The 23,102-nt window shown below is 34.0% G+C and overlaps 1 protein-coding gene across 3 annotated transcripts; it reads left to right on the top strand.

Moving 5' to 3' along the window:
- Window positions 1-21,655, top strand: LOC138937951 (protein abrupt). Of its 3 annotated transcripts, XM_070304665.1 has the most exons (9): window positions 9-559; window positions 1,759-1,953; window positions 2,072-2,326; window positions 2,437-2,572; window positions 2,806-2,877; window positions 13,947-14,125; window positions 14,331-14,550; window positions 14,701-14,815; window positions 14,947-21,655. In XM_070304665.1, the coding sequence occupies exons 1-9, from the start codon at window positions 371-373 to the stop codon at window positions 14,996-14,998; spliced, it is 1,413 nt and encodes a 470-aa protein (XP_070160766.1). In that variant the 5' UTR covers window positions 9-370; the 3' UTR covers window positions 14,999-21,655. The 3 variants fall into 3 exon arrangements, with proteins under 3 accessions (XP_070160765.1, XP_070160767.1, XP_070160766.1); XM_070304664.1 differs by lacking the exons at window positions 13,947-14,125; window positions 14,331-14,550; window positions 14,701-14,815; window positions 14,947-21,655 and adding an exon at window positions 4,233-5,794 and having other exon boundaries at window positions 1-559; XM_070304666.1 differs by lacking the exons at window positions 13,947-14,125; window positions 14,331-14,550; window positions 14,701-14,815; window positions 14,947-21,655 and adding an exon at window positions 12,625-13,436 and having other exon boundaries at window positions 3-559.
- The last annotated feature ends 1,447 nt before the right edge of the window (window positions 21,656-23,102 follow it).

Raw genomic sequence — 23,102 nt, 5'->3', positions numbered from 1 at the left:
ATATACGCGTATAATCTATTTAAATTTATATAAAAATACATTTACCAAGTTTCACAATGCGCGTGTGGAACTCTACGTCAAAAGTGTGTGGTCCCTCGATGGAACGCCGTTTTCTCGCGCCTCGCGAGAGGCGCGACCACCGTTCGCCGCCTAGAGAATTTTTCTACCCGACAGCTGGCAATCTTGGATATCGATTGTCATTATTTATATCGTACGTTTCCTCTTCAGTCATCGATTCACTCTTTTTACATTTTACATTTTTACAGTAATGAGAGAGTTAAGTTTTTCCCACGGGCGTATGGTACTATAAGTTAGCCCCCACATGTGTGATCATAGGTGTTGTTGAAGGGGAGTCGAGCGTGCGAAGAGAATGACGGATAGCCAGCAGCAGTTTTGCTTGCGGTGGAATAACTTTCAGGCGAACATCACGAGCCAGTTCGAGGCGCTGCGAGATGACGAGGACTTCGTCGACGTTACCTTCGCGTGCGACGGCAGGCGACTCCAGGCGCACAAGGTCGTCCTTTCCGCGTGCAGCCCTTACTTCAAGGAGCTGTTCAAGGTTAGAAAACCATTTTCTTCTCGCTCCCCACCTTAGACGTAATCCCTCTCTTCCCCGCTCTCTATCCTCCCTTCCCCTCCCCTCAATCTTCTCCCCCCCCTTGCGTCCAACGGCGAGGCAGCCGCCCTCCCCGCTCTCTTCGTTCTTCCTCTCGTCACCCCTTCGTTCCCTCTTTCTGTCTGCCTCTTGTTCGCCTTGTTCCCCCTCCACCTGCGATGCGCGCGCGCGCGCGCGTGTGCGTATGTGTGTGCGCGCACGTAATATGCATTTCCTTCGTCTCATCGCGCGATGAATAATTCCAAAATTACACAATACCTATTTACGTGACGACCTCTTACGCGTCTTATCTTTTTCGTCGCGCCTCATTTCAAAGCGAGGCGTGATATATATTTGTGTTCACGGTTACGTCACGATACGTGCATATATTTTTCACCCTCCGCTAACCCCCCCCCCCCCCCCGTCCCAGGCCGCCGTTGCCGCAAGCTTTCGCGACCCCGCGCCGAATAAAATTTGTAATTGCTGATCGACAATTAACGCGCCGGCGAAGGCTGGGGGGAGGTCGATAAATGGACGACGAGCTCATCCCATACGTTTGTTCAATTAATCGTACTCGCGCTTTACAGACGAAATTATGCAACAGAATAAATCTACTCTGTTATCTCTTTTGCATCTTTTTCAAAAGAGATATTATGAGTACGATTATCTAAATGAGATATTTGCAATTAGATATCAATGCTTCCTGTAAAGCAAAAGCAAAATTTTAAAAATATCCATAATTTCACGTTTGCACAATTATAAATGTAAAAAAAATTGAAATACAGGAAAAAAATTAAATATAAAATTAAAATTGTATTATTAATATAATAAAATATTAATGCTTTCCGTGATATATATATATATAAATAAATAAATATATATATATATATATATATATATATATGATGTATATATTTATTTATTATAGAAATTACAATCATAAAGACAGATGTTACAAAATAAATATAGTTAATTTAAATGGAAAATCATATAATAATAATAATAATAATAATATTGCATATACTTTATATTTAAAAAAGAAAGATTAAAAGGGTAACTTTTTTTCATAATTTGTTATTGGTTTCACATTTCTTTTTGCTTCTATAAATATTTTAAAATATGTAATTAATAATTAATAGTATTACATGAAATTTATTTTGCAGACAAATCCTTGCAAGCATCCAATAATTTTCATGCGAGATGTTGAGTTTGAACATCTACAGTCGCTATTGGAATTTATGTATGCCGGAGAGGTAAATATCTCGCAGGCCGAATTACCTACATTTCTGCGTACTGCTGAATCTCTTCAAATTCGTGGCCTCACCGACTCCCAAAGTAATCAGCACAATAATGAAAAGGTTTGTTTGACATAAGTTTGTATATTTATGCATGTCTCTTATTGCCACTGTGTTCATATATATGTGTGATGCATGTATATATTGTATAATGTAATGTATAATTTTTAATAATTTGCAGCATTTGAAGACAAACAACATCCATGCATCAAATGGCCGTGGTCTGATCTCACCGAGCTTTGACGATGAACGCAGTAGAACTCCACCACCTTCAAGCCCTCCTCCACTGAAAAGGCTGTGTAAAAAAAGTGATTCACCTCCAATTTCTAGTCCAACACCCTCTATACCGCCTTGTGCTACTATTGCACCTCGCTCGCGCCCGCTTATCGAGCCTCAAGTTCAGCTCGATTGCTATAAAGATCTCGATATTGTTGAGGTATATATTCTTATTCGTATTGTATCACAGTCAAATATTTTCGATAATATCAATATACCACATATACATAGGAATTCTTATGATATTTATTTTTAACTTTTTACTTTCAGCCAAAAATAGAATTACCTGAATATGGCAGTGATGACGATTGCTCACCTAAACAAGAAGCTAATACATTACCCAGTGGATTTCTCAGCTTGGATAGTGGTATGGAAGTATTGCCATCTTATCCATCATCTTTTCAAGGTAATCATTTTACAGAAACACAAGAAAGAAAGAGAGAAAGAGAGTGTGAGAGATATGTGCTTGGTCTAACAAAAATTAAAATTAAGAATTAATATTAAAATTTAAAAATAAACATTTTATCTTGTGTAATTGTTTTGCGATAACTTCTAAATATAGTTCTTTTTTTCTTATTTTATTATGTAATATAAATTTTAAACTGTATGTTAAAATTCATATTAATGTGTCTATTTTAGGAAACCAAAATGTAGAAGGAGGAATGCCAGGTACATCACATGGGACTACGGAATTAAATCAGGAGCAGCAAGGTGAGTCAGAATTTACTATTTGTTGGTAGTGCGAGCACCATTACAAACAGCAACAACCTAGCCATTACATCACAAATGTCAAATGTGAATAGAAACAAGGAAGCAGAAAGGAATCTTGATGGTTTGAAATGGTAAGCTCGTGTGTAGCTCGGTAGGCCTTGGTAGGCGATAGGAGACATTTGACACTCGGAGGCTGTAATAGGCCTGAGTCCACAGAGTGCAGTTTGCAGTTAAGCAGCTGTAGCGTTGTATGAACGTTACCGAAATAGCCCGGAAAAACTTGAGTCATTAACAATAAAGTCCTGCGTGTACATATTCAAGAAACAATCCCATCCCAATGTGCTTTATAATCTTTTGTTTTCCTGCTTTATATATACATATATTAATACATATACACATGTGTATATTAAAGCATACATACATACGCTGAATTAAACCTAATTCTGAAAAAAAAATGTTTAATATAAAGGATAATTGCTTATTAAAAAGTTAACACTTAGATCAACAAAGACTTATAATCATTTGCTTTCTCGTTTACTCATTATAAATGCCATATTTATGTATATGTGACAAATTTTCAAATCAGCTTGTACATACTGCTTTGGATTAAATATGATATATGAATGTTTATGTGGTGCCACTTATTTCTTATGCACAATATAATTGCATTAAAGAATCTATTATTAATAAATATTGATTAATATAATTATTATTAATGAATAAACAAGTAAAAGTATGAAATAATGTGTTAAATTGTAATAGATTTCAAATCATATAATATTGTTTTAATCTTAATGATATGTTGCTCTTAAGCTGTATATAAAATAATTTTAGATGATTACTATCGGTATCCCTTTTTCTAACTATGAAGACATCAAATCTATTTATTAATAAAAAACTACATATGTTTTTTAAAAGTGATTCTCTCTCCTGAATTGATGTTTTTATCATATATATTACCACATATAAAAACGAATTTATGTCTAATTAAAGAGATTACAATGAATATATAAACAAAAGATTTTGACTGGTTCTCATTCATCGATTCATGCTTACCATTGTTTTCAAACTATATGTTTTTTCTTACTGCATTACCATTGTTTTGTCTGCCAAACATATTTGACTCATTGCATCCTTGCAAGTGATACTCTTGCGGGGGATACTCTTTTTGTACCGTGCAGGCAGCAAAAATTGGGTAGAGCTAAAAATAGGGTTGTTTGCTGGTTGTTGCTGTCCTGTGGTGGGTGGTATCATTCTGATATTATACGTGGTGTGAAAAGGCGTGGTGCTATGCTGTGGTAACGTGCAATGCTGTGGGCTGCTACCGGTTAGAGCAAGTTGTGTGTGTGTTGCAGCTGACCTGCGTAAACTGCACTCGCTGGACCCACGCCCCTGTCCTGTGTGCAACCGCATGTACAGTAACTTGTCCAACCTGCGGCAGCACATGCGCCTCATCCACAACCCTCAGAGTGTCACTTGCCCTCTATGTAACAAGCCATTCAAGACCAAGCTGTACCTGAAGCGTCACCTGGTCAGTTTCCATGACCTCAGTGTGGCAGACAGGCAACGACAGGAAGAAATCTACCAACATCAAGTTAAGGTTCAGGTCCAGGGACAGGGACAAACGCAAGTTCAGGGAGGAGTTCAGACTCAAACTCAAACACAAGTTCAGGCTCAAACACAAGCTCAGATTCAAGCTCAGACTCAGGTGGATAATAAGCTGCTTTTAGCAGCTCCTGCCCTACCTTCTCGAGGTATTACCGAGGAAGGTGGAGCTAGCGATGGTGGTGGTGGTGGTGGCACCACGGAACCAAAGCTCAGATCGTATCAGGCACAAGCTGGCGATAATGCTTACTCGGTAGAGGTGGCGCAGATTAGTGATTCAAAGCATTTTGCTAGTGGGATGTTGCAATTTGATGCTACGTATCACTAATGTGTACAGGATTTTTATTTATTTTTTAATCTATTATCTCGTGCCCAGTTTGTTGTATCATTTTGTGATATAGTAACAAATCGAGTTTATCTTTATTGTTTAGTGAACTTGTGATTCAATAGGAAACGTATCTTCATAGTTGACCGACAAGTAGCTAGAAATAACGTTACGACACAAGGCTGATTCCGTATTTAATAATCCAGGTCCTGTGCACAGACGTGTGTATGTGTGTGCACGGGAGTAATTTATAATTTTAAATCTTTTTGAGAAACGTGTATGCAATTCTTGTCGCACAAACACGAATGGAGGACAAGAAATCAAATACGATTGACGGTCGAGCACTTGATTGTTTTCGTCCGTAATAAGACGCCTATAAAGATCATTCGAATGATCATTCATACGAAGGTCGACAGTGTATATAGGTTTGGGAGACTAGTTTACATATAAAGTCCCGTGCCTATTCATCGTAAAGATGAACGCTGATGATGGGGGAGAGAACGACTAAAATGCCGATGGTGGAGCAGCCATCCCACCTCGTACTGATAATTCTGCAGCCGGATACTTGTTGTTTTATTTAATGCTATACAGTGTTATACAGACTACAGATATTTACAACAATATTATATTCTTACAGAGGATTATATTTACTTTATTATTGCAACGCAATGTGCAATGACATAGCTCGTACATGATATATTTTTCACATGCATACATTGCAATATACAGCCAATTGACAGCTCAACAGAGTAATAATATTTATTATTAACAGTTATCAACAAACCGTGATCGCAATAATGCAGCAGATTGAATTTAACAATATATAATAAGAAGGCAATATCTCTGCTGGTTTCTTATCTGTAAGCATGTTCGTAGAAGAGTGTTTTTTAAATACTCTATCTCAATAACACATATGTTTAATGACAGTACCATAAAGATATCTATTTCTCTATTGTCTTGAAAGATTGTAATGCTTAATTATAATTATCAAACAACGCGCTCTTAAACGATATTTATATAATTTATATATGAGTCGTATGTTTTTTTTGAGTTCTATATATTTAGTTTCTAAAATTTATATTTATTAATTTTCAAACACAAAGAATTCTTAAAGTATCAAAGAGACGCAGTAGTATTTTGTGTGAAATTTATATATGTATTAATAATTTTGCGAGAGAAACTTTACAGTATATTCTTTACAGAGAGGAAAAGGGCAATAATGTTTTGGCAATAATTAATTAAATTTTTTTATATAAGCTTTTATCAGAAATATGTTTTGTATTTTTCAGAGGCATTTATATCATAGCGTATACAGTCTTTAGCTATTTTTAATGATGATTTCGTTAATTATCATTTTTCGTCATAATTTTCTTTTATCATCTTTTATTAGGGACATTTAATTTCAATTTTTATAAAAGTAAACCAGCATAGATATCTGCCGCACAATTCCATAGCCATAGTACCACACAGTACAACTCAGGATCTTTTATATTATATTTTACAGATGACAATAGTTCCATATGTACGATTTATAATAGCGATTCTAGAAGATGGGGCACTGGGTATGTCCCCTAGAATCGTAACCTTTTAAGTCGTACCATTCATATAAACAGGCTCCTTACCTCACATACAATCAAATTATTAAACAGATGCAGCTATATATTATAATATATTTACATACAATACAATTTACAATAGTACTGGGAAAAGTTGCAACAACTGCAACTATAACACAGATTGCCGATATTATACAAACGATTTTTATTATCTGTTATTACATTGGTAAGTGATTGCAATGTTTTTTTACACGTTAAAAATGTACTACGAATGTACATTCGAGATTTTCGTTTATGATATGAATGGATGCCCAGCACAACTGACAATTAGTACCGAAATAAGATTAGATTATAAATGTTGCATATCATATTATAATATTGTTATACATTTGCCAAGCAGTGTTACATTCATCAACTCTCAGGCTTTGGATCATATACAGAGATTTCATTCTGCTCCTCTTGCCAATATAGAGTAATGTTTCTTATAATGTTGCATTCTTCATATATTATAATACTAATTTCCAATTGTAGAAATTCAACTACTGAGTTTTTAAAATGCAGTGTCTTGTAGAATAAGAAATGTAGATTTAGTACATTATTTTTTTGGTACTCTACTTGATAGAGTTTTATATTTATTATTCCATTTAGTTTTTTTCGTATTAGTAATATTAAGATCTGCAGTTGATATTATTTATAGAAGTCTTGCTACTTCCGATATTTACTTTCAGTCATTTTGGTGTCTACTCGATCCTTTGCCTGAGATCCCATATACTGTGTATATCAGAGTGATGTGTTACAGAATGTCACATAATAATAAGCATCATTTGACAGGCCGGACTTCGCTGGGCATTAAAAACCGGTTATCTAGCTAATATCACAATACAATTCCGAACATTCATTGTTATAATTACAATTATATTACGAATTCACAAATGGTGTGTGCAAACATTCCGTAATTCCGCAACATGAAGACAGCAAAGAATAAAAAAAAAGGAGAGATAGAAAAGAAAGAAAACAAAAAATAATGATTTTATCAATCGATAACAAGCACACTTACAGCTTATAGGAAATAATACTCGAAAAAAATCCCGTAATATTTTAGTATTTTTTTGGGGTCGAACAAAATACACAATTTACTGTAAATTAAATGAAAAGGGATATTGACGACATGCATCGCGTGGTCGTAAAAAGTATCTTTTTGTGATGAAAAATACCAACAGTACTTGCCAGTTTTTTCCAAAAGAACTTGATGAGTAGGTACAGAAAAGCTCACTGAAAAAATATCTTTTGTCTGCGATAATAAGTTTTAACTTTATCCTATAAACTGCGATTTTAGCATTTGTATTATGCGTTGTTACGACTATTATTGCTATTACGATAATCATTCTAACGCTATTATTACCAATCGAATCCTATTATTATCAATACCACACTACTGCTACTATTACTACTACTACTACTACTATCACTACTATTACTATTCTCCTACTAAAATTACAACTATTATTGCCGTCGTTAATTTAAAACTTAGGATGCATATATGCATCTACCGTCTCGATAATGTTTTATGTTTGAAAGAATATATATATATATATCGGTTTCCCGCGTCGCACGGCTTTTGACGTGTGCGTCGTCTTTCTTCATCATAAAAACTAGTATCTTTTAGCGCGTTTAATTATGTGTTGTATATATGTAAATTATTATGTAATTTGTATGCGCGTCACATAACAAAAAATAACTCGTATATTCGATCGCTAGTTGTTACTAATATATAGGTGTAGTTATAAGAAATATTACCTTAAATAAAGGTAATATATATGGTTTCTCGTTTGAACGATGGATATCTTCTTTTATGTATGTAGTATGGCGAAGCACACATACTTCGCACCATCAATTTGATTTACATTATTATTTATTCGATGATTCGAAATGAAAATTTTAATCTAGTCAATAAAAACAATATTTTTTATGCAATTGAAGTAATCTATATTATTATTTGTTAGAAACATGGTGTGTCACGTGTATATATCAGTATTAGTTTTAGAAGTAATATCTATAATAGAGAAATTGAAACAGTATTAAAATTTTTTTTTTATGTTAGGAAAATATTTTTTGAAAGTTTTTTAAAATAGATTATGATTTTTTTTTTTTTTAATTATACGTGTTTCTGATTATATATTAGATGTATTTTTAATATATTGATATTATGTTTAAGAAAAGATAAACTCTCATTGTCAGTGTGAAAGAATACATAGTACTTAATATTTTTAATTATTACCTTGTTATATTATTATTTTACGACTAAAAGTCGAATTATTAATTTTTAAAATAAATTTTTGATTTTATATATTGAAAGAAAGAGACATATAAATTTTTTGATAGAATTTTTGGCATAAGATAATAATAACTATTTCAAAAGAAGAAAAGTTATATATATCTTTAGAAAACATTGTAGCAAGTAAAAGAGGCATTGTTTCTTCGTTCGAGTGAGAAACCGCATTTTTTTAACGCAATATATTCTACATAATTTTTTATGTAAATTCTGTTCCCGATCGACATGTCGATCTTTTTCGAGTATACTTTTTCAAAAAATATATAAGCTTAAAATTAGTGTTAGATTTTAGTATGCGCGAAAGGCAAAAATGCGAAATTTTCGATGTAAATAGCGGCAATTTTTCCAATACGACTGTATCGAAAATACGAATATTTCGCTTCTAAAGTAGTCATCACACGCTAATTTACGTATGATATTTATTCGAATCATGGCGTATCCGAAGTAAGTTATTCTCTTAATAAACGGGCAGGTCAATAGCGTCATGTGCTATCCCACATATATTATATAACGGCAATCGCATTGCAAAAAAAGTATATATACGACTGATTTTCGACAAGTGCGAGTGTGTGTATGTGTGTGTACGTGCGAAATGTACTGTGTTAAGGCGTCTAAGAGAGATGAAAGAAAACAGGAAAGTAAAGTACAGCAGCTTGTACTTGGCGGAATTTCTGAGCAGATAATTGATGAAAAAATTCGCGTATTGGCTTCGTGAATGTCTCTCTTTGTCACACGTGGAGAAAAAAAATATTGCGCGAAAGAGAACCTATCAGAGTTCCTGATAGAAATTGCAAGAATTTCATGCGCAAGAAAAATGAAATTCACTGTAAATTAATAGAAAGAAGAATTTATATTTTTATCATTTGCATATAGCTTTTTAAAATCTAACATGTCAAAATTCGATTTTTATATTTAATAGTTTATACAATTTAAATTAGGTGAGAGATAATATAAAAAAATGTGTGATTTTGTTGATCCAGTGAATTTTTATTAAACGTAAAATTTATATAAATAATATCAATGCAATCGCTTCAATCATTATATAATATTTATTCAAAGGATACAAGGATACAAGTATAATATCTGAAAATAGAGACACCCTTGTTAATTTCTATCAGGACACTTGCCAGGCATAGCAATTTGTAGCGACAAAACCGATAGAATAAAAAAAAAGAAAAACACATAATAAAGTGCTCTTTTTAGGCTGAGCTGTGGGCTCCACGAAAGTGACTTATTATTGGCTTAATATAAATACGAAAGCAAGTTGGCGGAAGAAAATGCAAATTCTCTGATTTACGCTTCAAGGTATATAGAACTTCTTTTTTTCAACAAGCAATTATCTGGACAGAATGAGCTCTGCATCAAAAAAGAATTCGAATTCATAATGAAATACTTATCGAGAGATGTATATTTTACTCTCAGCTAACGTTTCCATAATGTTTTCTTGAGATTTGGTACGCCACGGTAATTTATTTATTATATACGGTACTGCGTTATATTTAACTGACTAGCAGTAAGTGACGGGCGCAAAATGGTATTTGGATACATGTGCACAAGCATTACCATTTTGAAATTTATTTAAATCTATTTTTATTTTTACAGATTTATAATATTTTTATGAATTTGTCATATTTTTATAATTTTTTATATTTTGTATCTCTATCCAAAAAGCTCGTGAATTAATCGTTGAATTATCATATTGTATCGTTTGGTGTAATTGTGGCCAATATACGTGTAATTGTTACTTTCAATAATGTGATAATTAATTTTGTGTGATTAATTTTTAGATTACACATATATGAAGACAGCACTTTTTTTGATTTCTATATTTCTTTATGATGAATTTTTTTACTTTTATTTATTTTATTTCAAACAGATTTATCATCTTAATGGAAAAATGTTTAGAAGTAGTTATATATACAGAAACTACACTGATGTGCGCATGTATCTGAGGCCCACACTACAGATAGCTTAAGCTTTCATCGAGTGCGCTTGCAATTTACTGCGCATACGCTGCACTTAATTTATCAGAAATTATCCGGAGCAAGATTCTTGAACCTTTGTGCATGATGATGAATGCCGCGAACGATTTAATTTCTTTTCGATATTTTCGGAATTATCGCGACTACTCGCAATCCAGCGAGTAATTATTATTATAAAATAATCGTGAAATTTTATAGAAGCTTTACTTGCATCGTTATTCGTTAGAATAGCTTTTATTTTTATTTTTGAAGTTATAATATAATTATTATTGGACGCGCGCGCGAGAGAGAGACTGCAAGAGAAAGGATTAAATAAAATAGATATTTGGAGAATTATGATATTTGGCAAATGTGATATTCGCGAAGATAAGTAGTATTATATGTTGCCGTCCATTTCTTACGTGATAAGATAATTAATTTTGGCTACTTTTGTACTGACATTAATTATCCATAAAACATCTCAACATATTATATCGATTCAATACACACGCATCGTTGATTTTATTTTTTAGAGTGTTTGGTTTTAAAAGAAATAATCGTTTCGCGTAGCAAACATCAGAAAAAAAATTATATTACAAGCGGTGAATAATCGTTTTTCTTTATCGATATGTGAATCAATAGAATTAAATATGAACGAGTAGAAAAAAAAAGTTGGAATCGAGCAATTATCTACACGTAAAAGTAGCGTGTATTAATCAGCTGACTTACCAACTATTTATTGCTTGGAGAAAAAAAAAAAGTTTCCGTTTTGCTGCTACTCTAAACAAAAATCTGTCCCAGAAATGCACAAATGGTTAATTAGAGGAAAGCTTGCGAAGGATCGCGCGGCATTGTCGAGTCGCGCAGCACGTAGAAACCTATACACATATAAACAAACACGTGTGTTAATTTCGCTAGCGACAGATGCATCAATCAAGTAGCCATAGATCTGTAATCAAGTGTGCTTTTTTCCTCACCTCGCCCCTCACTCTCATTCCCACATTGTTGCGACGCATAGACGCAACATGCGAGTCTCATTATTTAATTGCGATATCAATGTGTGACGACGAGACATTTGTCATCGTTATACTCGATGGGATTTCCCCGCAAATACGCGAATACTAAAAGCGTAATCCTATCATAATAGCGACGTTCCTATTTTACGTTCGCGCTTTTGTACGTTCCGATTACGAAAAGGTATAACTATTATATTAACGCGAACTTTTTCGGCTACGAAAACGAATTCCTGTTGCAATCGCGAATACGAGAGACTTTTCGTCTGGCTTAGAGCGCAATATCCCGTCGTAGCGATTCGTTCTGTATCCGAAATTTTGTCAAACGACACATTTGAATAAAGTAATTCACATTTGTACGGAAAATATGTATTATGTTATTTTTACACGATATTTTTTGCGCGAAAGAGAAGAATTTGATGTAACAACAAGGTATGTTACATTAAATCAATTTTCAACCATTCATACCACTGATACATATTATATATGATAAATCCATATAACTTTTAAACAGGCACATATATTAAAGTAATATGTCGAGATACTCGACGACACGTATAGAGGAACATGCTTAAAATAATAGAATTCCACATTAAAATACAATAACGATGTATATTCATAGAAAAAATGTGATTTTTAAGACATTTTCTAGCTGGATCTTCAATTTAAAGGATTTATATTCTTCAAACACATCACCTCAAGATATTCTGATATTGTAATTGTCGAGACGATTGGAAAATCGGCTTTATAGACCGTAAGTCTGTAAACTTAAACGGTCTTAGCGGCAAGAATGTGATGAAAAAGAAAGAAATGTAAAGAGAAAGAAAGGAGAGAGAGAGAGAGAAAAAAAAAATGGATAGGAGAGAAGGCGGAAAAGGGGAAAAGGGTGATTTTTGGCTGACGACGACGGATGGATGGAGAAACTAATCTAGATTGGTCGGCTGGTATGTTGCAGCCGCCACCGGCTTCGGTACGGAGGGAACAGGATCACCACCCTCGTCGTCGTCGACGTCGTTAAAAATATCGAGTGTTTCCAGCGCCGCCGTCTGCACCTGGCATAATCCGCGACCTTGTCCTCGCTGTGCCCGCATCTACAGCAACAACAGTAATCTACGCAGACATCTCAGATCGGCCCATGCGACCGCACCCGACCTCCTCGAGCTGACGTCGCTGCAACGGAAAACCATGGTGCTGCAGTCCTCCCTGTTCTTCACTGCCTCCTCTTCCTCCTCGGAAGAGGAGGTCGCTGGATCATAATCATGTGATCCCGTCGAGACATCGATATATCAGTCAGATGCCCCACGATAACGTCTCCGCCAAGGAAACAACAACGTTTTTAGGATCGTAATGTTATACGGACGAGTCAACTTGCGAGTTCCTTCGAGGAAGATGGATATTGTCAGCGCGATGTCTTTAACGACATAATGAGCAATATCGTCGTTATTGATATTAATATCATGATATCGATAGAAAGAATTAATAGCTTTGATTATTGTCACGTCATCGATAATTGGAGGGAGGGGGGAATGCTTGATTGAATTTACTAATTGTAAGAATTACGGGGACGGAAAATGATTGCGAGACGATTGATTCTTTAGAAAGCTAAGTTGGAATCTATGAACGTTTGATAGTTGATGAAAAGTTTTTGTGGTATTTTATTCAAGTTCCTCTATATATATCCGCAGACTGAAAAATGATTAGTCGATTAAGAGATTGTTGTAGTGACAACGTTACCGATATCATCTTATAATTATTTTATTTATACACCATCATTCTCTCCTATAGTTTTTGGAAGTTCTATACCATATGAAGTATTATTATACATATATTAAATCTAAAATTTCTACGTTTTGGAAATATTACGTAGTTTTAAGTTGAACGAGTATAATTTGTCATTTTTTATAATAAAAGAAATAAACGTATTCTTTCGGAGAACAATTTGTATATATATTCGGTTCATCTGGAAAAGTTTTATCAGCTGATAATATTTACTCTGCATTCTTGTTCATCTGCATATTTCTTTTCTAATTTATTTATATATTATTTATTATATAAAAATGGATCATTTGCGTATTTTTTTCATAAAATGAACATAATAATTATTGTTTATATAATAGCAATCATTTTATATGGTGTAGTCTGACACTTATTATCCGTTACAAAAATAATTGCACATAGTAATAGATGAAGTTACATTTCAATATTTCCTCTCCGAGGTTTATGCTGAAAAAAAAACACAAGATTAAACGCATATCTTTTCCCAATTGATGATTGCAGCACGAAGAGTACGTCGCGGTAGACCACGACTCGGAACCAGAGGTGGCAAACATCCGTCACCGTCCGTTCGCAGAAATTCGCCCTCCAGGAGTGACTGGCTGCCTCTGGATATGAGAACGACTCCGCCAGCTGCGATGCCCGCCTTCCGTGGATTCGAAGAGTCTTCGTCGGATGGTGTGGTCTGTACCAATGAATTTCTTTCATAATTATCCTTTTGATACTTTACACACAAAGCGTATCAGATCTTTTTAAAATATTCTCTTCATGCAAATGTCTTTGCATGCCTAATTTTTATATAAAGAAAGTAACTCTCTTCAAGAGATATCTCTTCAAAAAATGTGTAAATGATAACGATATCATAATTTGATAACGTTTCTCTTGTAGGTCCACTTGGGTGAGGGTATAGCTGTCTGTGAGGAGCAGCTAAGGGCCGTCAAATGGAGTGATTATCGCAAGTTGACACGCGGATTAGCCGCGATATTGTTCAGCCCGACGGAGCTGGCGACATGCTCCGTCACCGGTCAACGTTGGAGCCGTGCCGGCACAGCTACCGAACGTCCTGTCAAACCTGCCCTCGACAAGGCTAAGGTTCAAGCCATTATATGTAAGTATACACGATGAAAAAACATCGAAGATACTTCGAGGAATACATTAAAACAACATTCCTTTTTAGCACATGCATCAATGCACATACTTCTTCTGTAAATCTTTATTTCTTTGTAAACTAAATTAGTTCGTGTCTATGTTGTTACAGCTTATGTGACGTCGAGGTTTCCGTCAGTGGACGTTAGCAGCGTGAAGCAGGTCTTAGCATACAAATGCAAAGAGAACTCCACTGCTCTCAAAATGAAGTCTATACGATACATATGGTAAGTCTTGGCGAATTCTTATTATACTATGACTGTTCGCGCGCGCAAAGATAAAGTTTTGCGTATAAAAAAAAAAAAAAAAAATACAACGATCGTCTTTATACTCTCTCCCTCCGTATATTTGATAACAGTGATAGACAGGATACAGATACGTCACCGCGGGGTGAGTCCGAGGACAAGTGAGAGGGGGTACAGGGTGCGTGCAGGGTGCAGCCCGCCTCTCAATTCCGTCGCGTCCTCCCGCACCCTCCATCCAATACGGTTTACTCGCCGCAACGCTTGCAGCAAGATCGTGGCGATTATCGTAATAATAATAGTGACAAACAGTGCGTCGACATGCACCTACGACGCGATCACGAGGAAGGGCACGGAGGTGATTTGTCTCTCGCGTCAGCCGCGCAGACAGATCTCGAAAAGCTGATGCCTCTACACACGCTTCACGACGCATTTCATTCCACCCTACGAACGGCGACGGCCTCATACATTTAATTACTGGTTTAGCCAGTTGTACATCGATTGAGAAGATGTAATCCTACAAGAGTAGGATGGAAATACAAGAATAGCAGACAAGGTTTGATAAAAAGAGAACTGAAATATTTCTGATCGTTTCGATATACGATTTAGATGATATTTCAGGATATTCGTTAACTTGGTTTATTTGCTTCTTGCCATGAAAATCGCGGAGATTTTAATGGCGGGAATGATTGATATTTTTCTGGAACGTTCTACAAGAAAAGATTTATTAATATGCTTATATACATAAAAATAGATACGGAAACGAATCACAAGCATGATAGATAAATCTGTTGAGTAGAACATGTATGACAAGTTCACGAGAAATAATAGAAGCGTGTTGTTTCGAAGATAGAAAAAAATTAAGATTGATGGAAACGAGTGAATACTTGATAAAATTTTATAATGCAGTAAGATTAGCTGTGTTATGGATTGTGACTAACAGCTTCGCAAAATTTCATATGTTTTGAGTAGGATAAAAAAAATCATTACTATCGGACTATTACGTTTAGACTATACAGTCGATTATATATCCATATTGTGAATTTATCGTAAATTTCCCTATCGTAAATTTTCTTCTCCAAATATCTACTCTCATCCTAATAACAATCATGGCTGCATAATAGACGAAAATAGTGTAGAAGAAGAAGTTTATTTTACGGGCATTCAACTGATTGATACAATATGGACATTTGATTGTAATGGGAAGTCTATTATATTTATAAAAATTTGAGATAACAGAATACGAGACAAGGGATTGTTACGCGATGCGTTCTTGCCTGAAAAAGATTATTCCTTCGTATATGCGCGTTTCTTTTGTTAATTTAAGTGCTTCTAACAAATAATGCATCTCTTCTTCTCTGCGCGATAATATGGATTTTTCATGCATAATAAAGGAAACTACGTACAGAGACACACAAAGGCATTGAGAGACGCGTCACGAAGGAACAATTCTGTGCAAGAATGTATTAGGATTTATTTGGTTTTGGCTGTGAGCTACGACCACATGCGAAGGAGGAGATCCATGTGGTTCTAATGAAAGAGAACGCACACCCTTCTAGAGAGAAGGTGGGTGATAAATAGTGAGAAGGCAATATTATAAAGAAAAAAATCAGAAAGAAATATTATTAAAAAATGGCAAGGTCGGACGGACCAGTCCGATCCTACCGGGATACAAGGGTAGACTTTCACATATAGAGTATGCCTAATATATAAATATAGTATATATATAAATGAAAAGTAATATATATATAAATATATTATTATAACGAAATAGATGAACTTATATATATATATTATTTGTTGGGAGAACATATTACATATATATATATTATACATATTTAATATATTTAGGATATTTATTTGTTGATTTGATGATAAATATATATATATATATATATATATATATATATATATATATATATACAATATATATATAACAATAATAATATATGATTTTTATAAAGGTTCGCGCGCGCGGCATGGAGAAGCCGGCCTATAAAAGCGTTTCGAAAAAGAAAACGAAAAAAAAGAGTCACAGTAATGAATGGATATGAGCGCATACAAATTTTAATGACGATATGTATAATACGAAACGTTTAAAGTGTTCTCGCACGATCGCATCTTACATCGATCCGATCGTTATCGAAGCAGTTCGATAAGTGCGATCGTGCAAAATCTATCTTCTAAGGCACGGTGATTTTTATCGATTCTCTCATCTGGCCTGAAACAGTCTGTTATTAACGATTGCGATTTATTACGAAATTGGTCGATTGATTAAGCCCGGTTCAGATTACCTGTTTTCGTTTCGTTAACAACGAAAGTAGAAAGGAATGTACTTTTAAAACCAGTAATAAGCAACAGCGACGGGAAATAATTAATTAACGCGAAATTAAGTATCATTATTTCGATAAAATTTCCTAATGAATGATATTAATGAATTGAAAAAGGGGTATTAGATTTATTGTTAGTACGTATAACGTAGGACGTATGTAATTTGTTACTGCTCGTTTATATAATCATAATTAATAGAACATTTTAAAATGAAAGAATAATCCTATTATTTTTCTGGCCTAACGTTACTTATAATATAACGGATTCAATTGATAATATTTTCTGATAATCATTCGGTTTATTAATGAGATTGTATTTTATTTACACGGCATAGTCGTTTAACCGCGTGAATAAAAAAAAGGAAAGAAATTTATTTAATTTAGTATGATTAATGTATTTTAATTTAATATATTATGAGAGAGTAATTTATATATTGTTCACTTATCAGTGAGAGAAGCAGAAAAGTAGGCGAGAAACACTCAATCGGCCTTAATTATCCATATTCATTACAGTCTCTTGCAGAAACCCGTTCAACGTGACGACGCATATGTACAGATAAATACATATGCATTCATGCATGCATGTCGCGTAACGTACGATACACTCACATTCATACGTATACTCAGTCACGCAGCAAGCTCTCGTGTTTACGAATTTGCGCATCGATGGAACAATAAATGATACGCGTTTTCATTTACGCGCGAAACAAGACAAGCTTCAGAAAATTTCCTCGACAACCGATTTTGATTCGCATATTGATTGAAATAAAATTACGCGATTACTCAAAATTATGATTATGGTAAAAAAGATTTCTTTTTAATTATAAAAAATCGCGGAAATATTTATTTAATATCATTATCGATTATCGAAATATCAATATATCGAATGTTGTTATTACACACATCGAAAATCGTACTTGACGACGGGAAAAATCGCGATCAAAAATAAATGTCAAAACCAGTGCGAGAAAGACAACACCATTCTATTATCTTGATTACGTTTAAATTCAAGTGTCACACGTCGCTTCAATAATGCTGTTAACCCCTTATAATAATGTACGTTTTTCTTTTCTTAATTAAAGCTTCTATTCTTTACATAGTTTTTTTTTTTTTTTTTTCCCCATAAACGCAATATCTTTTTTGCCAATTTTGCGAGCGATAGAATCGCAAAATTTCGTATCTTTACATACGCGCATGCAAAAGACACGCGACAACATAGAGGTATTTACATGCTTAGCGTTTCGACTCTTGGATCGTTCACATAGTCACCCCAGTAGATAAACGAGCTTGTAAATAGTCACCGAATGTTATGATATTAATGTACGATAATTACGAGAGTGAAAGGTGATGCGAAGAGGAATTCCTCTTCCGAGCGGAGCCTCTCGTCTTACTAAACGCCTACGATTACTGGATACGATTATCGTATCGCTCTGAATAGAGAATGGACCGCGTGTGCAAGTTGTAAAGGTAGAAATGATGCGAGCTGTTCATTTTTGTAGTCGCGCAAAAATTTCGGAACGGAATATATTTAGATGAGTCGAATTCATACAAGGTGTAGGGGACCTTGGCCAAAAAAAAATATCTTTAACAAAAAGAAAGACAGTGCCAATACATAGAGGCGTATGCAAAATTTTCAGAGTCCAATTCTCTTTTCGGATCACGAGAGGGTAGCGTGTGTATACTTATTTGCGTGCTAAGCATACCGTAAGTAAGAAACTAGTTTCCAACGAAGAATATTAAAGAAACGGAATCGTTATAACACACGTATAGATAACTCGCGGAATAGATTTAAAAACGAAAAAAGGGTATCGCACGATGCAGTTAAATGAGTAAGAAAGGGAGAGAAAGAAAAAGAGTGAGAGAGCATGAGCGAAAGTCGTGAAAATGTGTAAGAGAAAGAGAGAGAGAGAGAGAGAGAAGAAAGGATTAAATGGACAAGTATAACATACTCCATGCCTTATAATAATAGATAATACAAGTATGCGTAAGCATAGATAGATCTATTTAATTAGCGAATTAATTGTAAGAGCTATAGAGACACGGTATTGTTCTAGCGCACCTGGCGATGGGAACTCTTAGATTGTTAAAATAAAATCGAAAAATCTTTATTCGTCATAACACTATACGAAGATGAAATAGAGAGAGAAAGAGAGAAGTAGAGCTTTGTGAGATTAACAAGTTTTTAGATGGCGTTTTATGAATTCTCCCAGCGCTATGTGCGCGTCTTTGTAGATGACAAGCGAACGCTAATCGAAATATCTGGGCAAAAGTGCATGATGATCGAAACCAACGATTCTCTCATCTCAATTCTCAAATCTTGTGTATTTTGCCGATGCTAATTAATAATATTATTTTACGTTTATATTAATTAAAGACACTTTTATGAGTCGTAATACAATATTAAACGGACATATAATAATTGGATAATATAAAGGAAAAAAATTGAAAAATCGGGGACAATATCGAAAATATTGATATCCAGAGACTTGTTTCATTCATCGTGCGCTTTCGTTTCTTTTAATTGTAGCGAGTAGTGAGCATCCCTAAAAATGTAGTAGGGAAAGTGATGCCGCTAAATCGAACGATGCTGCGTGATTTGGTATAGTTTCCAATCGCTTTACTACGGGCTGACGAAGTAATCTCGGGGTGGAGGGGGGGGGGGGGAGGGAGCCGAATTGAGACATATGCTGCGGCTTGAACGTTTTGGATCATCTTTGCACTTCCGTTTTATTTTGAGTTCTGAAGTTTTGTTCGTCTGTCATTTGCACTTGGAGATCGCGTATTGTATTTTTAAAATTGCATTAAGAGTTAAATATTTTTAATATGGGTGATATTAGTATTTGCAATTAGATCTCTCTCAGGATCTCCATAATGTGCGACGAGGCGATTTTTCGTCGAATTAAATCTATATTACAAATCGTTGCAGCGCAAATGTCTCTGGATTATGCGATTGAATGAGCAATTTAGCAATAAAAATGTTGGCATTATAATATTTCTTTTATGTTTACATGCAACATCAACTACGAGCAATTTGTCCAAAGATAATCGCAACTCTTACGGTTACCATGTAACAGAACACATCGAGCGCTTTATCCCGTAGTTAACGCGTAATCCCTAGAAGCTGTGAAAACGATAGCGAGAAAATATATCGAGCGTTAATATTTATTTAGATACGCAATTCACGATAGACGATAAGTCATCCTGGATATGGATGTTTGTTTTTGTGTCGGACCTTACTCGTTAAATATTAATCCTAAATAATATATTTTATTTATAGAAAGTGTAAGAGAGGCTGGCACACAGACCTTGCATATATGGTAAAAATGAATTTATATTGATAATGTAAATGAATAATATTTACGTTATTTGCGTTTGGTCATTACAAGTTTTATTTGCCTATTTATATATTATTTATGTATTTATATATGAATACACAAAAGAGGGGATAAACAAATGCGAATTGGCAAAATCTTTTTGGATGAAAATTTTTTGTTTTGTAAGTGAAAAGGGCCGGTCGCAGAATCTTCTTACATTGTTTAGGGTTGAAACGTAGACTATTTCATATTTGTAGACTATTTCATATTTGTAGCTTCAGCGAACATGTTTCTGGAAATTCTTTGAAAAACTGCGATAGCCATATACAACCATTATTAAAGAATTTTGTTTAAAGAATTATCTCGAGAGATTCTGTATGTGATTTGAACAGTTTATAAAAAGATTTCCAAAGAGACTATTCGTCAGGAAAAGTAGCGTCACGTGGTGTGGTAATACTTTTTAATTAGCGATAAATATTTTGTTCATCAATTTAGTTTACATTTTATAATAGAAATCTTAATTGCGAAAATTATAAACCGCGAATTATTTTATGCGATAAAATTATTTTCTTCTCTTTTATTTTTAGATCCCTTTAATTTAATACTGCAAGAAATCACCGGAAAAAAACGTTAGGCACGTTATTTTTCAATTCTCTTCTGCACAGAAATTAATAAGAGACACTATTCATTTGATTGAATTATATGATACACGTTGTCTATTTTGTACGCTTTTTCAGGGATTGCTTTAGTTAGATAAGTGGTGAAAGGTAAATGTGATTTATGTGCACTATAATTCTTAGAGTAACGACAGACTCTGCGATGCAAAAATATTCCGCTGCGCGGCTAGTGAAACATATTTACGCAATAATAGATTAATAAGTAAGAAACGGGCATGAGAGAATATATTTACGCATAAATGTCTCGATAATGTTATTCCAACAGCGATCGAAAACCGTGAACCACGTGACGCAAAATTTTCCTTGAGATCGCTGGCAATATCGAGGGAATTTCTCAAAGGTCGAGACACCTGATCGATCTTCGTATAATGAACCCGCGATTGTGATACGCTATAATAATGGTCAGATTTCTTAATCCGTTAACGCGGCTTATTGTTCTGATTTGTTGTGTCATTTCGAACTTCTGTGTTATTTTTAATAAATCCATGAATTATTTTGTTTCTACGCCTACTTTTATTTCCGTTCGATCCCAGGATTTTCAGTTCCTGTATCTTCTATTTTAGCTTTCGTATAATTTATGTCCTTATGTTATCAAATTATGGATAAATTAAGTGTGAAACTGTAAGTATTAAATTAGATGTGTATAAGGAAGGAAAGATCTATATACAATATAAGACTAATAATCCTCTAATTCTTAGGATATTCTAAAAACTTCCCTATAGTATATATTTCTATTATATTCTAATTATCTTCTAACTTCTATTATAATTTCTAATATATACTTCTATTATAATTTGTTTTAATTTAGGTACTTCTATAAACTATGTATGTATGTATCGTTAGTTTATATCCAGCGTCTTAAAATTTTGTTTATTTTTTTTAATTCGTGTATCGGTAAAATAATATTTATCTGTATCTGCATCTCTAACATCTTACCGTACTGATTAAGTTTAAGTACAATAGATTACCATGACACGCAGCTTGGTTCGTTCTCAGAAAGGTACCACCTTCAAGTCAATGCACGAAACAGCAGCAATAAGCGATACTGTTAATTAATTAAATATATATTATTGTTTAACGAAAAAGCGCCAAGAAAGTGACCCAAGATGTTAAATATCGCGCTCGCCGATCGAGTGTCAGCGATTCGGCAAATTCGCAAATACAGAAACTTTGATGCCGATTTCGTTGCTTGCTTTGTATGCAAAAAAAAAAAAAAAAAAAAAAAAGATATTTAAAGCAATATTAGAAGGTGGAGTATAATGACAGCGAAAGAAATGTTATAGACATTAATATTGTATGACCACAGAAAATGATGTCTCTCATAATACAATATAAAGATTAAAAAAGATGTAGATAATATGAAAATGATGGTAAGATATTGTCCTTCGAGAAATTTGCAATCGAGAAAATCTTGTTCTTAACAAAAATTCGCGATTCAGATATTCGTCATAATATTTTTCAATTTTTCACATTCATGCATTTCTCAGCAACTATATTCAAAGAAATTTAATTAAATTTAATTTAATTAGCTCGCTTTAAATCAAAAGATTTATTAATTTGAATTCATAAAATGTCTAATAAATCTAATTAATTAAAATTAAGTCGCATAGAATGTTAAATTTAATTAGACATCTATTTTAATTAGATATCTAAACTCTTCCATTGTTTATACTTAAGATAAAGAAGCATTTAATTTTTTTTCTTTCGCCAACGTTTCATCGATTAAGCTAGCGGCGAACTTTTTGCTAAGAACAATCGAAAGTAAATTACGCGAGGAATAAAACCCTGCTAGACGAGCGTATAGGGGGGTTATTATCTTCGATAATTATTCTCATACAGAAATAAACGGATCATCAGAGTGTTCCGGCAAGATTCGCCCGGCGCTCTGACGGCTTTAATAATAATACCGTAATTGTGATAAAAAAAAAATTAGTTAATTAGTAGGTAAAAA

Source organism: Polyergus mexicanus, unplaced genomic scaffold, assembly GCF_030449975.1.
Source record: "Polyergus mexicanus isolate NDT 795.1 unplaced genomic scaffold, iyPolMexi1.0 SCAF_11, whole genome shotgun sequence".
NCBI classification, from domain to species: domain Eukaryota; kingdom Metazoa; phylum Arthropoda; class Insecta; order Hymenoptera; family Formicidae; genus Polyergus; species Polyergus mexicanus.
The sequence above is the reverse complement of the archived record's forward strand: the minus strand, read 5'-3'. Positions and strand labels throughout refer to the sequence as shown.